Source organism: Ornithorhynchus anatinus, chromosome X3 (genome assembly GCF_004115215.2).
Source record: "Ornithorhynchus anatinus isolate Pmale09 chromosome X3, mOrnAna1.pri.v4, whole genome shotgun sequence".
Taxonomy (NCBI): domain Eukaryota; kingdom Metazoa; phylum Chordata; class Mammalia; order Monotremata; family Ornithorhynchidae; genus Ornithorhynchus; species Ornithorhynchus anatinus.
In genome coordinates, this window is record NC_041751.1 from 2,235,276 (window position 1) to 2,249,575 (window position 14,300).

The 14,300-nt window shown below is 45.8% G+C and overlaps 1 protein-coding gene across 1 annotated transcript; it reads left to right on the forward strand.

The window, feature by feature from the left end:
- Positions 1-435: 435 nt before the first annotated feature.
- Positions 436-14,130, forward strand: CEP72 (centrosomal protein 72). The gene is made up of 12 exons (XM_029054115.2): positions 436-547; positions 1,437-1,564; positions 2,467-2,659; positions 2,775-2,901; positions 3,857-4,038; positions 4,390-4,602; positions 5,099-5,406; positions 7,009-7,147; positions 8,297-8,490; positions 9,298-9,424; positions 11,809-11,920; positions 13,820-14,130. The coding sequence occupies exons 1-12, from the start codon at positions 451-453 to the stop codon at positions 13,965-13,967; spliced, it is 1,968 nt and encodes a 655-aa protein (XP_028909948.1). The 5' UTR covers positions 436-450; the 3' UTR covers positions 13,968-14,130.
- The last annotated feature ends 170 nt before the right edge of the window (positions 14,131-14,300 follow it).

The window sequence follows — 14,300 nt, forward strand, 5'->3', positions numbered from 1 at the left end:
GGGGATTATGACTGTGAGCCTGATTCCCGTGTCTCCCCCAGGGCTTAGAACAGTGCTCGGCACCTAGTAAGCGCTTAACAAATACCAACATTATTATTAACATCATAGTAAGGTCTTAAATATTATTTTTAAAAAAGGAATGAGGGGGACCCCGACGGAGGCCTGGTGGGGCCTGGGGCGCACGTCGGGTTGTCTGGGCTGGGTGGAGGTGATCCCCACCATGAGGGGGGTCCCCCAGTTTGGCTCGGCGTGGGGCCGACCCCACTGTGTGGGGTCCCCAGTGTGGATGAGGGGGCCCCCGCCATGAGGGGGACCCCGGTTTGGGCGGGCTGGGGGCGAAGGGGACCCCGGTTGGGCCAAGCGTCGAGGGTAGGCCCGGCTTGGGCCTGGACAGTCCTTCTGCCCCCATTGCCCGCCCCCGCGCAGGCGCAGTCGCGCCCCGTTTGAATAATGGCGGCGGCGGGGGCAGCTCGGAAGGCCTCGGGCTGCTCCGTGTTAACGGAGGAAGAGATCCGGGAGAGGTGCCGCCTCCCTCACCGAGCTCTCGGTAACCCCCACGGTCCACCGGTTCCCTTCCCCAGCCTGGGCCCAGCTCCTGCCCCTGCTCCAGTCCTTGCCCCTGCTCCACCCCCTGGCACTTCCCCTCCTCCTGTCCCGTCCCTCTTACTGCCCTTCTCCACCCACTGGCACTGCCCCTGCTGCTGCCCCAGCTTCTGCTCCTGCCCCAGTCCTTGCCCCTGCTCCAGCCCTTGCCCCTGCTGCTGCCCCAGCTTCTGCCCCAGCTACTGCCCCTGCTCCACCCCCTGGCACTGCCCTTCCTCCTGTCCCGTCCCTCTTACTGCCCGTCGCCACCCACTGGCACTGCCCCTGCTTCTGCCCCTGCTCCAGCTCTTGCCCCTGCTGCTGCCCCAGCTACTGCCCCTGCTCCACCCCCTGGCACTGCCCCTCCTCCTGTCCCGTCCCTCTTACTGCCCTTCGCCACCCACTGGCACTGCCCTTGCTGCTGCCCCTGCTTCTGCTCCTGCCCCAGCTCCTGCCCCTGCTCCAGCTCTTGCCCCTGCTGCTGCCCCAGCTTCTGCCCCAGCTACTGCCCCTGCTCCACCCCCTGGCTCTGCCCCTGTCCTGGCACCTGCCCTTGCCCCTACATGCCCCAGCTTGTGCCCCAGGCCCCACCCCTGCCCCAGCTTCTGCCTCAGCCCCTGCCCACGTCCCCACTTCAGCCCCCACCCCATGTCTTGCGGGGAAAGTGACTAGCTATGACCTCCCACTTAATTTTGCCATTTCCACATCACCACCGTGGGAAGCGATTTCTTCTAATTTTGAGTAGCGTTTCAACTACAGTTATGTATAAAAGCTTCCCTTGAGCTCCCCAAGTCTATGAGCTTTGACTTTTTTTTCTGGAAAAAACACTAATTCTCAACAACTCCTCTCTTTAGCTGATGTTCGGTCTCTGTCTATTCCTGGAACTTATCAAGAAAAGATTACTCACCTAGGGAATTCTTTGAAGAATTTTACTCGACTGAAGTCCTTAGATCTTTCTCGCAATTCGTTGGTTAGTCTAGAGGTAAGTTTCTTGAGGAGTCTTTGAAATAATTTGTATCACTCGTATTAACCAGTGGAAGTAAAATATGGTACAGAACTGTGGTTTTTAAGCGCTTACTATGTGCCTAGCACTGTGCAGTGCTGGGGTAGATACAAGATAATCAGGTTGGGTGGTTATACCTGGCTCACCCTACCCTCTTCCCTCATCTTTCCATCACCCCTTTCCCATCTCCTTACCTGATGCTATGGATCTTTTTTCCAGGAAGTCATTTTTTTTTTGTTTGTGTGACTTTGTATTCATGCATGGATGAGTTTGTGGAGCTAGGAAGAGTGCAGTATAACAGAGTTGGTAGACACAGTTTCTGCTCACAACGAGCGTAAAGTCTAGATGAGGTTGTCCTTATTTGTCCAGACTCTGATTCAGGACAAATGCTTAGTACAGTGCTCTGCACACAGTAAGCACTCAACAAGTACCACTGATTAATCATTAATTATAGATCGATAAGATTGGGCGTTCTGCTAATGTAGAATAATCGAACTCTTTCTTCCCCCCTTTTACATGAAACTGCTTTCCACTTCTACAGTATCAATTTACTGAGACATTTTGCACTTTGAAAAACTCAACCAGATTTTTTTTTCATGGTATTTGTTAAGCTGTTATTCTTTGTCAGGCACTGTACTAAGCAGTGGGGTAGATGCAAGCTAATCAGGTTGGACCTATTCCGTGACCCATGCGGGGCTGACAGTCTCAATCCCCATTTTACAATGAGTTAACTGCAGCACAGAGAGGTTAAGTGACTTGTCCAAGGCCACACAGCAGACAAATGGCAGAGGCACCTGTCACGGATGTATTAACACAGATGTATTAGAACCTTATTAAACTATATGGACCAACCAATTGGGTGCCTTTCTTTGTGTTCACAGGGCATTCAGCATTTAACAGCCTTAGAAAACCTGAATCTCTACTACAATAAAATATCCTCCTTAGTGGAAGTTTTCCGACTTCAAACCTTGACCAAACTCAAAGATGTGGACTTCCGCCTGAACCCCGTGGTAAAGAATGAATCCGATTATCGTCTCTTTGTCGTACATATGCTTCCCAGCCTCAGGCAGTTAGGTAGGTGGGTGAGGCGATCGTTAATATTTCCGGGGTCGGATTTTCCGACGTAATGATCGGAACCTTCCGAACTGCCGCAGCCTCAGCGTTCACTTTTTTTTGTGTATTTTTTCAGACGATCGTCCGGTGAGAGACAGTGAACGGAAGGCATCTCTCTTACATTTCACTTCAGACCAAGCTTATGAGTTCAAATGTCCTTCTCCAGCGGCGGTGGGGACCGACGTCGAAAAGTCCAAACAGAAGTAACGGTTGAATACTCAGAAAAAGGAAGATTGTTTTCGTTTCTGCCTCACAATCAGACAGTATAGTTTACATGCAACATTGCCACAAGAGACAGTCTTTACATGCACATAATGTAGGGGGAATGTCAGGCATGTACTGGACCTATCGGTCATGCAGATCTGCATTTGTTGGGGAAAAAAAACCAAACCTCACGCGAAGAAATCTTTTCTCACACCAAGGAAAGGTTTTATTGATCTCTTAATATTCAGGGAGTTCTCTCATAACACGGGTCATGTTCTAGAAGAAACTTGAGTTACGGGAAAATGGAATCTCATTGATTCATTGAGAATTAATAGGTTATGGCGGAGAGGGTTCGAAGATATCATCGTGACTGACGTTTTTGATACAAATATCTATATTATTTTATCCACCACTAACATCGCCTTACTGATTCCTAATCCTGGCTCCGCCACATGACTTCTAGGTGACCTGGGGCAAGTCTCTTAACTTCTCTGTGCCTCAGTTCCTTCATCCGTAAAATGGGGATTAAGACCGTGAGCCCCCACATGGGACATGGACTGTGTCCGCTCTGATTAGCTCATGTCTACTCTAGTGCTTAGTGCCTGGCACAATATTAGTGCTTAACAGATGCTATTTAAAAAACGGAATCAAATTCGGTAAAGTTGCAAAACGTAGGGAAATGCAGGTAGTATACAGTAAATTCCCCTAAAACTGAGGCAGAGACTAGGACCCTCCTTAATTATGTCACAACTATTTCTTCCGCACACCAGTTGTGGATTGCATTGTTATCAAAATGAACACATGTTGGGGGAAAGAAGTTCCCCAATTCTTCATTGGGCTGCATCCAGATCGTCTAACGAAACGTGTCTTCGCTGTCCGTGTCTGTGTTCTATTCAATTTAAAAACGCTGTACCAACGGGGATGGGCTTCTGATAGTTGTCTTCCTCCCTACAGTCGATCTGATCATCCCAGAACAAAGTACATCAGTTCCTTGTCAAAGAAATGCACACTAATGGATGAAGACGATGAAGCAGTTCTAAACCTAATTGCCAAGTGTGAATGGGATTTAAGTAAACCTCCTGGAATCACAGGCTCCAGTAAAAGAGACTGTGAAGCTGAATTTCATAGTTTGCAAGGTAAAGTATGGTGTCTTCTTTGTAAAAGTTATTTCTCTCCTAAGATGAGAATGAGAAGGTAGTTTGAAAGGCTCAGCTGAATGAGCAAAACAGAGAGGAGGTGGAGGAGGATAAAGAAGCAGGGAGGAAGGTGACAAATGAAAGCTAGGAGACCTGAGGAGCGAGACAAAGCAAGCAAGCCTAGAAGCACCCAGTTTCTGAATTGACTGGCAGATGTCTGCTTTGTTGTCAGAAAAAGACATTGGCATTCATTACAACATCGTATTCCCCAACTTATTGTTTTGGACTTTCAAAAAGGCCTGTGCTTTTTCTCATCGGTTAATGAAAACTCTCTCTCATCCTACAAACTAGGTTCTGGAGGTGCACTTAGTCCCAATTTAGGCCAGCATCTTGTCAGCGATGCTGTTAAACAAGGCCAGGAGAAAAAGAAAATAGCTGTCCCCGTGGGACTCTCAGATGAGAAGTTTACAGGCTATCACCACAAGGATCCCAGCCTGAAGTTTGAAGATGAGATTGAAGCTTATCAGAGGTGTTTGCCTCGGGTTTATTTCACCCCCCATCCAGGTAACCCAATTAGATCTGTTTGATGTTGGTTTTTGAGGATAAGAAAATAAATCTTACCTACACCTCTGTTCTGGTATTACTTGCTTAATATGTGGACTTCGATAACCCTCCTATCATTAAGACTGCAAAAATACTATATTAACTGCTAATTCCTTCGTATTTTTAGGCTGTCATTCCGCGATTCAGTTCTGTAAATTTGTATACTCTTTAAGTGGGCCACCCATCGTAGGCAGGGATGGCTTGATTTTTATTTTCCTAATTTAAAAACATTTTAAGCAATGAATGTCCCATTCCCTAATGCTGATGACAATCTCCCTGCTTCCCGAAGTGTTTGCTAATAAACTTTTTTAAGGAAAAGTGCAGCATTAATTCAGTAACTCCTGAGTTTATTTTGCTAATATTCATCTAATTTTCTTTTCTTGGGTTTTAATTCTTTGTTTTCAGATGAGCATAACTTGAGGTATTAATGGAGTGTTGTTTTTTCACCATTATGCAGAGTCTCAAGGAACAGATGAACCATTCATAGCTTCTCAGAAGACAGTTACATCTGCTCAAAAGATCTTGAACACATTAACGCTTTCCGGACTCCATTCTACTAGAAAAACACGGAGCCGAATGGGCCAACCAGTTGTGAAAGAGCATTATCAGGAGTGTTTGGATCGAAGCAGTGACCTCTCTGATGCCAGTGACGGCGTAGCTCAGCAAGAAGTCTTGGGGAGGGAAGGAAATAGAAACTCTTCTAATGCTAATGGAGCTGAGTCTGGAGAACAGCGGCTGAAGAATATAAACACAGTTGCCAGAGCGGTAAGTTCAGTGCCGATAACTTCCGTTCGTCATTAACTCGGGTTCTCTTCCTAGTTGGAAATGAGACTAGTACATCGAGTCTCCATTCTAGAACAATGCCAGTCGAGAAACAGCATGGCACAGTGGATAGAGCCCGGGCCTAGGAGTCAGAAGGACCTGAGTTCTAATCCGGGCTTCGCCACTTGTCTGCCGTGAGACCTTGGGCAAGGCAGTTCACTTCTCTGTGCCTCAGTTGCTTCATCTGTCTGATGGGGATTAAGATGGCGAGCCCCATGTTGGATGTGAACCGTGTCCAAACCTGGTTAGCTTGTATGTACCCTTACACCAGTGCGTGGCGCATGGTAAATACTTCAGAAATAATGTAAAAAAAGGGCTAGAGTAGTGGTTAGCAAGATGTTTTCTGGGGAGGAGACAAATTCAGTGGGTAAGGCCTCCTGGAGGAAGCGGGGCTTCGGAAGGCCTCTGAAAATGGGGAGACCTGGTGGATTTGAAGGGGTAGGGAGACCAGTGAGGAGCCTGAGGTGGTAGTCAAGCCGGGTTAGGACAGGTGGCCTCTCGATGGAGAGGAGGGGGCAGACCCCTGTTGTGGAGGAAAAACGGAGGGGATTATTGATGGCCAGAGTGGGAAAGTGGGCCTGTCGTGTCAGCCTCTGGCAAGGGGTTGAAGCCCCTGTTTCCTAGTGATTCGGTGTTGGGTCACCTCAAATCACTGCCAGTATATCACATCAAATGTATCTTGGACGGCTATATTGTTGGGTTTTCTCCATTGATTGTGGCACCTTTTAAGCCTGCCCTCTTTTCCGGGGGCTGTACTTCATTTGTTAGGAATATTTGTTGGTGTTTTTGTGTCTCTTTTTTCGCCTGTAAGCTCCCACAGGGCAGGAGCTTTGCTCTTTACTTCTTGAAAATCTCCTCAGTGCATAGGCACACGCTATTTCCAGTGACTTATCACTTCCTTGGAAATCTTTTAAAATATATTTCTTCAGAACCTCATATCCTCTCCGCCCACCCCTTGCCCACGTCCTCCTCCTGACCTAGAACTTCCTCCCTCTTCGTGTCTGATAGACCACCACTGTCCCCCTCTTCAAAGCCCTACTTAAGTCTTACCTTCTCTAAGAGGAATTCATGCCTCAAATCCGCTTGGGATTTGTGGCCTTTCTTAACCAAACCCTCATTTCCCCACCCTATTTTCCCCCTTTTCTGTGTCACCTTGGTTCTGTTCCCCTTATTAGAAGTAATCATATTTATTGAGCGCATCCTGTATGCAAAGCAATGTACTAAGCACCTGGGAGAGTACAGTATCACATCAAACACATCCCCTGCCCACAACAAGCTCGCAGTCTAATTGCATATATCTTTATAGCCCGCTGCTTCCCCTATCTTTAACGTGATCAGGGACTGTGCCTTTCATCTCTGTTGCACTGTTGTCCCCCAAGCCCTTGATAGTTCTCTGCACACGTAAGCACTCAATAAATGCCACTGATGGATTGACCGACTGCAAAAAAGGGACAGTGTCCAGTGTCCACAGTGACCCAAGTTGAATGAAGGTAAAAGCGTGTGACAACTGGATTGCATCACTCTGAACTTATTTTTTAAATTCAGGAGTCTCCCAGTTGCCATTCGGGCATCCAGCCAGTGAGCAAAGATGCCATCGAAGCAACACCCTTAGAGGGTCTTTTGGACTTAGTGGACAGATACTGGACTGGTTGCAGATCACTGCACTGCAATGAGAAATTCCTGGGTAAGTAAAAATAGTTCATTTCAATTCTAGATTAAAGAAGTAGCCCCACCCCGTTTTGGTCCCGAACCTGGTTCGGATTTGGGGCATGAATTCCTCCAGATCTTTAGAGACCTTTAGAGAAGCAGCATGGCGTAGTAGCTAGAGAACGGGCCTGGGAGTCAGAAGGTCATGAGTTCTAATCTCAGCTCCGCTACTTGTCTGCTGGGTGACCTAGGGCAAGTCACTTCACTTCTCTGGGCCTCAGTTTCCTCATCTGTAAAAAACAGGGAGTAAGACTGTGAGCCCCGTGTGGGACAGACACTGTGTCCCACCCGATTTACTTGTTTCCACCCCAGCGCTTGACACACAGTGCTTAACATAGGCCCTCTTATTTACTTATTCTTTATTTAACCCCCGCTCAGCTGTCTCTGTCTGGGGTGGATTGCTCATAAACCATTCTGTACAGTCTGAATCAGCTCCTCAGAGGGTTTTATACAAGTAGCACATGCAGCATTGAACATTTGTCTTGGGAAAGGTTTAGAGAGTAGCCTGTGAGAGGCGTGAATGGAAATGCCCCATAGAAACTAACCCTGCCAAACGTAGAGCTCCAGAACTCTCCCCTGATGAAACAACGATATAATAAATGAAAGCTGGGTAAGTCAAACTTGCAATCCCGGTACTTGGATGTCAGTAAATTTCTCCTCCTCTAGACTGTAAGTTCGTTAGGGGCAGGGAACACATCCACTAATTCTGTTGTATTTTACTCTCTTCAGCACTTAGTTCAGTTCAGTGCTCTGTACCTAGTAAGTTCATTCATTCATTGTCGGATTTGTTGAGCTTGCTGAGTGCAAAGCACTGCACTATTTTGGGAGAGTACAATACAACAGAAGGACATATTGCCTGCCTTCAACAAGCTTTGTCTTTAACTTTTATTAGAACCAAATAATTATTTGGAATCCAGAGCAGTCATATGGTATTCAGGATATTCAGATATTCTGGCCACAGTCAGAATTTTATCTGCCATATTGGCAGCTGTATTAGTGCTTTCAGTAAAATAGCCTGGGTCGTTTCACATTCCTTAATAATATTTTAATGGGTTTCATCATTAAACTCAGAACCTAGTTAACCGTACCAGATCACTTGATATTTTTTTTTTCCCTTAATTCCCAGGTCAGGCAAGGCAAATTTTTTCAGCCACACAAGCGTCTGTAAACAATCAGGAGACTCAGGCAATCATCGAAGAAATCAACAACCTGATTTTAGAAAAGAAAGCACTGAAACACCATCTGTCTGAACAGGACAAGCAGTACAACACGAAGATCGATGGGCTGGTGTTGGAACTCACTAATGCCCATAAAGAAATGGTAAATCCACATTTTAATTTTAGACATATTTCTTAATAATTTACTGTGTGCCAGGCACTGTACTAAGCGCTCGGGTAGATACAAGCTAATGAGGTTGGACCCAGTCCATGTCCTGCGTGGGGTTCACAGTACTAATCCCCATTTTACAGATGAGGAAACTGAGGCATTGAGAACTTGTATCCCATGTCTGAGCTGGGAGGATGATCGTGGGTAAAACTGAGAGAGTGGTGATATCCTGTCAAGGTGTTTCCCAGGGAACATCCTTGGTGTGGGAAATCTGGCTTCTAATCTGGCAGAGGCCTAGTTTATCCAGTTTTCCTTTTAGCTGAGACCTCTTGGACTCCAGCTCCACAAATGGCTAAAAGCATTTTTTTAAATGGTATTTGTTAAGCATTCATTATGTTTCAGGGCATTGTACTATGCTTTGGGGTAGATAGAAGCTGATCAAGTTGGACATAGTTCCTGTCCCACAAGGGGCTTGTAGTCTTCATCCCCATTTTACAGATGAGGGAACTGAGGCCCAGAGGAGGGAAGAGACTTGCCCAAGGCCACCCAGCAGACAAGCGGAGGAGACGGCATTAGAACCGGGTCCTCGGACTCCCAGACCTGTGCTCTTTTTCTGCAATAAAGACAGTGAGGAATGATAATCGGAAAGTGCGCTGAATTAGAATGATAATCATGGTAGCAATTAACTTATTTTTCCAAATTCAGAAAGTGTAATATTTTCATTGAGTGTTGATACCTTTTTAGAACCTTCTATTTCAGGTGATTTGGTCTCATTTTCTGCTGTTTTTTTAATGTTATTAGGATGCCTTGAAACACCATTTAGACCAGTCACTGGAAGAGAACAATAATTTAAAAAGACTTTTGCTAAATGCGGAACAGGATACCAAAAATGCAGACGCGTCGGCTACGCTAAATTTGCAGATTACTGGTGGGTTTAAAGTGTATTCTTTAACTTGTTTTGAATTATTAGAAACCACTGAAAAACATTTATGTTGTAGTTTACTTGTATTTCAAACCATTTGTTACACAACTGAGAGGATCTACATCCTGCTTACTGTTATCTGGGCCTGCATCTGAGACAGCAAACCTGATGGAAAAATGAGAATTTCATCAGGATTCAGGGGACATTGATTCGGTTCCAATTCTGCCGCTTGACTGTGATAATTGGCAAATCCAAATGAGGGGAGTGCTCTTTAGGACTTCAGGCTATGGAAGATTAACAGGCCTGAACTTCCTTGAAATCCATGAAAGCAAAACCTTACGTCATGTACATTCAGTATTTCCCGAAGGATGAGATTTCCTTCCCGTGGTGCACGCGATTTCCAAATTACAGCGATCACCCGTTTCTAAAAACTCCTGGTGCTTTTCTACTCTGGCGCTGTGGGACTTGAAGGAAAGCTTTCCTTACGTGTCCTTGCTCTTTACGATAGCAGTCTGGTTTTGCTGCGGGGTCTCTATGAAAATCTCTGGTAGCATCGTACCAATTTCCTCTAGGTGCCCTACGGTGCTACATTCAGCATCACTTCATTATTTAGTGTTAGATGTTGTTATTTGAATTAGGTTAACAATCCGAATACCTCTCTCCACCAAGTCCTTCTTAAGATAGTTGGATAAATTCCCCTCTTTCTTTAAAATGGCCTCCCAACTTTTTAATCCTCCAATTTTAGCTGGAGGTGGAGGGGGCCTTAGCTACTCCATCAGTTTTGGCATTTTGCAGTGATGTCCTGGATTGTCGAAGTGCTCAACAATAGGCAATCAAGTTGGACACGGACCCTGTCCCGCACAAGGCTCCGTTTCTGAGCATTCATTCGATTGTATTTATTGGGCGCTTACTGTGTGCAAAACACTGTATTAAGCACTTGGGGGAGTACAATATAACAAACAGACCATGAGCCTCATGTGAGACAGGGACTGTGTCCAACTTGATTGTCTCGTATCTATCCCAACATTTAGTAAGGTGCCTGGCACATAGTAAGCGCCGAGCAAATACCACAATGATTATTTGTGTGTGTAACTGGACCAAATAGTATCTTAATAATAATAATGTTGGTATTTGTTAAGCGCTTACTATGTGCCGAGCACTGTTCTAAGCGCTGGGGTAGACACAGGGGAATCAGGTTGTCCCACGTGGGGCTCACGGTCTTCATCCCCATTTTACAGATGAGGTAACTGAGGGACCGAGAAGTGAAGTGACTTGCCCACAGTCACACAGCTGGCAAGTGGCCGAGCTGGGATTCGAACCCATGACCTCTGACTCCAAAGCCCGTGCTCTTTCCACTGAGCCACGCTGCTTCTCACAACTTTATGGTTTTGTGATTTGAAATCTATAATTAAAATTACTTAAAATTTTGTTCCCTATCTCTGTTAATTGGAAGGCCAACAGGTATTCAGTTCCCATTTTACAAATGAGGAAACTGAAGCAAAGAGAAGTTAGATGATTTTCCTAAGGTCAAATAGCGGGAAAGTGGCAGAAGGGAGATTAGAATCTAGTTTCCCTGACTCCCAGGCCCCTGATCTTTCCACTAGGCATGCTGCTTCTCTAAGGATATATCTATATCTATCTATATATCTATCTATATATATGTATACACACACACACATATAGACACACATAAATATGTATATATACATATAAAACTATATGTTTAGGTAGAAATGATCCACTGTAGCAGCTGCCTGTTTTAGTTTATGTTTTGTTCTGTTGGGTTACTTTTAATTATTTACCATCAGATCAAACCACCACTGTAAGCAAATCAAAAGTAAATACTATTACCCCACCATAAAAGGTTCCTTGAAAGGAGTTTGTTGATATTTCCTTGTGTTCTTGGTGCCAGGTCAATTTTAATGGTTATTGCCTGCATTTTAATCAGTCAATTGAGGGCTTCCGCATGCAGAACACTGTACTAAGCATTTGATCATGGGTATTTGTTGTTTGCCCAGACTAGGGCAAATATTGGCAATTGCCACTACCCTCTCAGTCCAGAGCAGAGGACATCTTGGAGATTCCGAATAGATCAGCTGTGATAACCTGGCATTTCTTAGATCCTTATTGTGGAGCGAGGAGGTGGGGGGGAAAAAGGCTAACAAGCAAGCAGGCATTTTAAGACTATATTTTAACTGTGTGTTTTAGTCTATCACTTGATTTTTCAAAGAGACTAGCCTGAGCCCTTGTTGCGTGTAATTTATTTATTTGAAATTCCCCAAATGGCAGCGGGTCCTCAGAAGGGTTGTTTCCGAAATGTAAATTTTCTGGACTGGCTCTTTGGTGATGAGAGAAAAATAACGATCGCACCTGCGTGTTTTCTATTTTAGAGCTTCAAAACCACAATAAGCAGCTAGCTGAGGAAATTAGCAACTTGAAAGAGCACCTTCAGCACTACGGCAAGATTCAGGAGCTCACGCAGCTGCTGCAGGAAAGTCACAGGTATTTCACCGTAGGAATGTGAGGTCCGGGCTGGGAGGGCTTTGGGGGTGAGGAGAGGCTGGGCGATGGGAGAGTGAGGGGTGAAGGGGCTGGGTTGATAGATGGTGACCCTCCTCCTCCTCCATCACTTCTGCTGTCTCTTGGGGCCCTTCCCCACCAATTTGAGGACCATCCCAGAGGCAATCAATCGGCAGGTCTGCTCGGGGCACTGTCATTCATTCCTTCAATAGTATTTATTGAGCACTTACTATGTGCAGAGCACTGTACTAAATGCTTGGAATCTACAATTCGGCAACAGATTGGACTGTCCGTGACTATCCTTTGGTCAACTGGGACAAAATCCAATGGGCACCGCTTCCCCCAATCTTTTTGGGATTGAAAACAAAATGGAGACTCTCACGCTGGCAGCTAAGCCGCAGGTGGGATCCACTGAGATCTCTTCAAAGCGTCAACGTTGAATCAGTCAATTAATGGATGGTATTTATTGAGCACTTACTGTGTGGAAGGCTAGTGTTTTGAGCTCTTGGGAGGGTACAATAGAACGGTGTTCACCTAATCTAAGCATGGTAATTCTGAAGAGGATTTGAAATCCAGCAGAACAAATTTCAAATTGGAAAGCAGCAGTATATATTTTTCTAATCCACCTCCCCCTAACCAAAGTCACAGTAAATTCTCCTCCACAGACACAGCATGGCATAGTGGGTACAGCATGGGCCTGGGAGTCAGAAGGTCATGGGTTCTAATCCTGGCTCTGCCACTTGTCTCTAGCGTCGGGCAAGTCATTTCTCCGGGCATCATTTACCTCATCTATAAAATGGGATGAAGACTGTGAGCCCTTTGAGAGACACGGACTGTGTCCATCCTGATTTGCTTGTATCCACCCCAGCGCTTAGTACAGTTGCCTGCCACATAGTAAATGCTTAACAAATACCATAATTATTATTATTGTTTTATGTTGTATTTATTTTCATATATTTCAAAGGTCAAAAATCTACATTTGGTATCCCAAATGAGGTTTCTGTTGAGATTCGGTGCAGGCATTCCCGGCAGACAAATCAGTCAAATGTATTTAACCGCTTATTGCGTGCAAAGCACTGTACTGCGAGTTAACTGCAAATTATATCTTCAAAAAAGCCGAGGAAACTGAGGCCCAGAGATGTTAAGTGATTTAACACTTCACTCAAGGGTGCTGGGCTTTCCTAGATTCAATAAGAACTCACCCGCATTGTTTCATCCATCGGAGGTTGATATTGTTTTCTCTTGATACTGCAGAAAAGTATATATTTTTGTGCCAGGAACTGTTTTAAGCTCTGGGGTCGATACAAGCTAATAATAATAATAATGATGGTATTTATTAAGGGCTTACTATGTGCCAAGCACTGGGGTAGATACAAGGCAATTAGGTTGTCCCGCGTGGGGCTCACAGTCTTAATCTCCATTTTACGGATGAATGATAATAATACGCGAGCCCGTCGTCGGGTAGGAATTGTCTCTATCTGTTGCCGAATTGTACTTTCCAAGCGCTTAGTACAGTGCTCTGCACCCAGTAAGCGCTTAATAAATGATTGAATGAAAAAGGTATTTGTTAAGCATCTGCTGTGCGCCAGACACTGTACTAAGCGCCGGGGTGGATGCAAGCAAATCAGGTTGGACGTAGCCCCCGACCCATGCGGGGCTCACTGCCTCGATCCCCATTTTACAGATGAGGGAATGGAGGCTCAGAGAAGTGAAGTGACTGGTCTAGAGGCAAACAGCAGACGGAGTGGCGGAGCGGGAATTAGAACCCGGGTCCGCCTCGGCTCCCCGGCCTCTAGCCACTAGGCCGTGCTGCTTCCACGCTCTGTTGGGTGGAGAAACTGAGGGAGAGGAGAAAGCTGATGGTTTTCCTGTCCCTTCCAGCTCTTTGGTCTCTACTAATGAGCATCTCTTGCGAGAACTAACGGAGACCCAACGGCAGCACAGGACTGAAGTAGAGCAGCTCTGCTGGAGCCACAATCAATTCAAAAAGACTGTGCTGCTGGAACCTCCTCACGCTTCCCTCACCTGAACAGCCACCCGTGAGAAGAAGCCGCGAACTTCAGGGGCCAGCAGGACTTGGGTTCCAGTGACACGCGGCGGCTGTCCTTAACTGAAACCGGAACACTCATTTTCGTACCTATATTTATTTCAGATGATAATTAAACCCGGATTTTATTCTTTTTTCTCCCTTTTTAAAATGGTATTTATGGGGGGGGTCGGGCGTCGTAAGAGAAGCAGCGTGGCTTAGTGGCAAGAGGCCGGGCTTAGGAGTCAGAGGACGTGGGGTCTAATCCCGGCTCCGCTACGTGTCTGCTGGGTGATCTTGGGCAAGTCACTTAACTTCTCTGTGTCTGTTACTTCA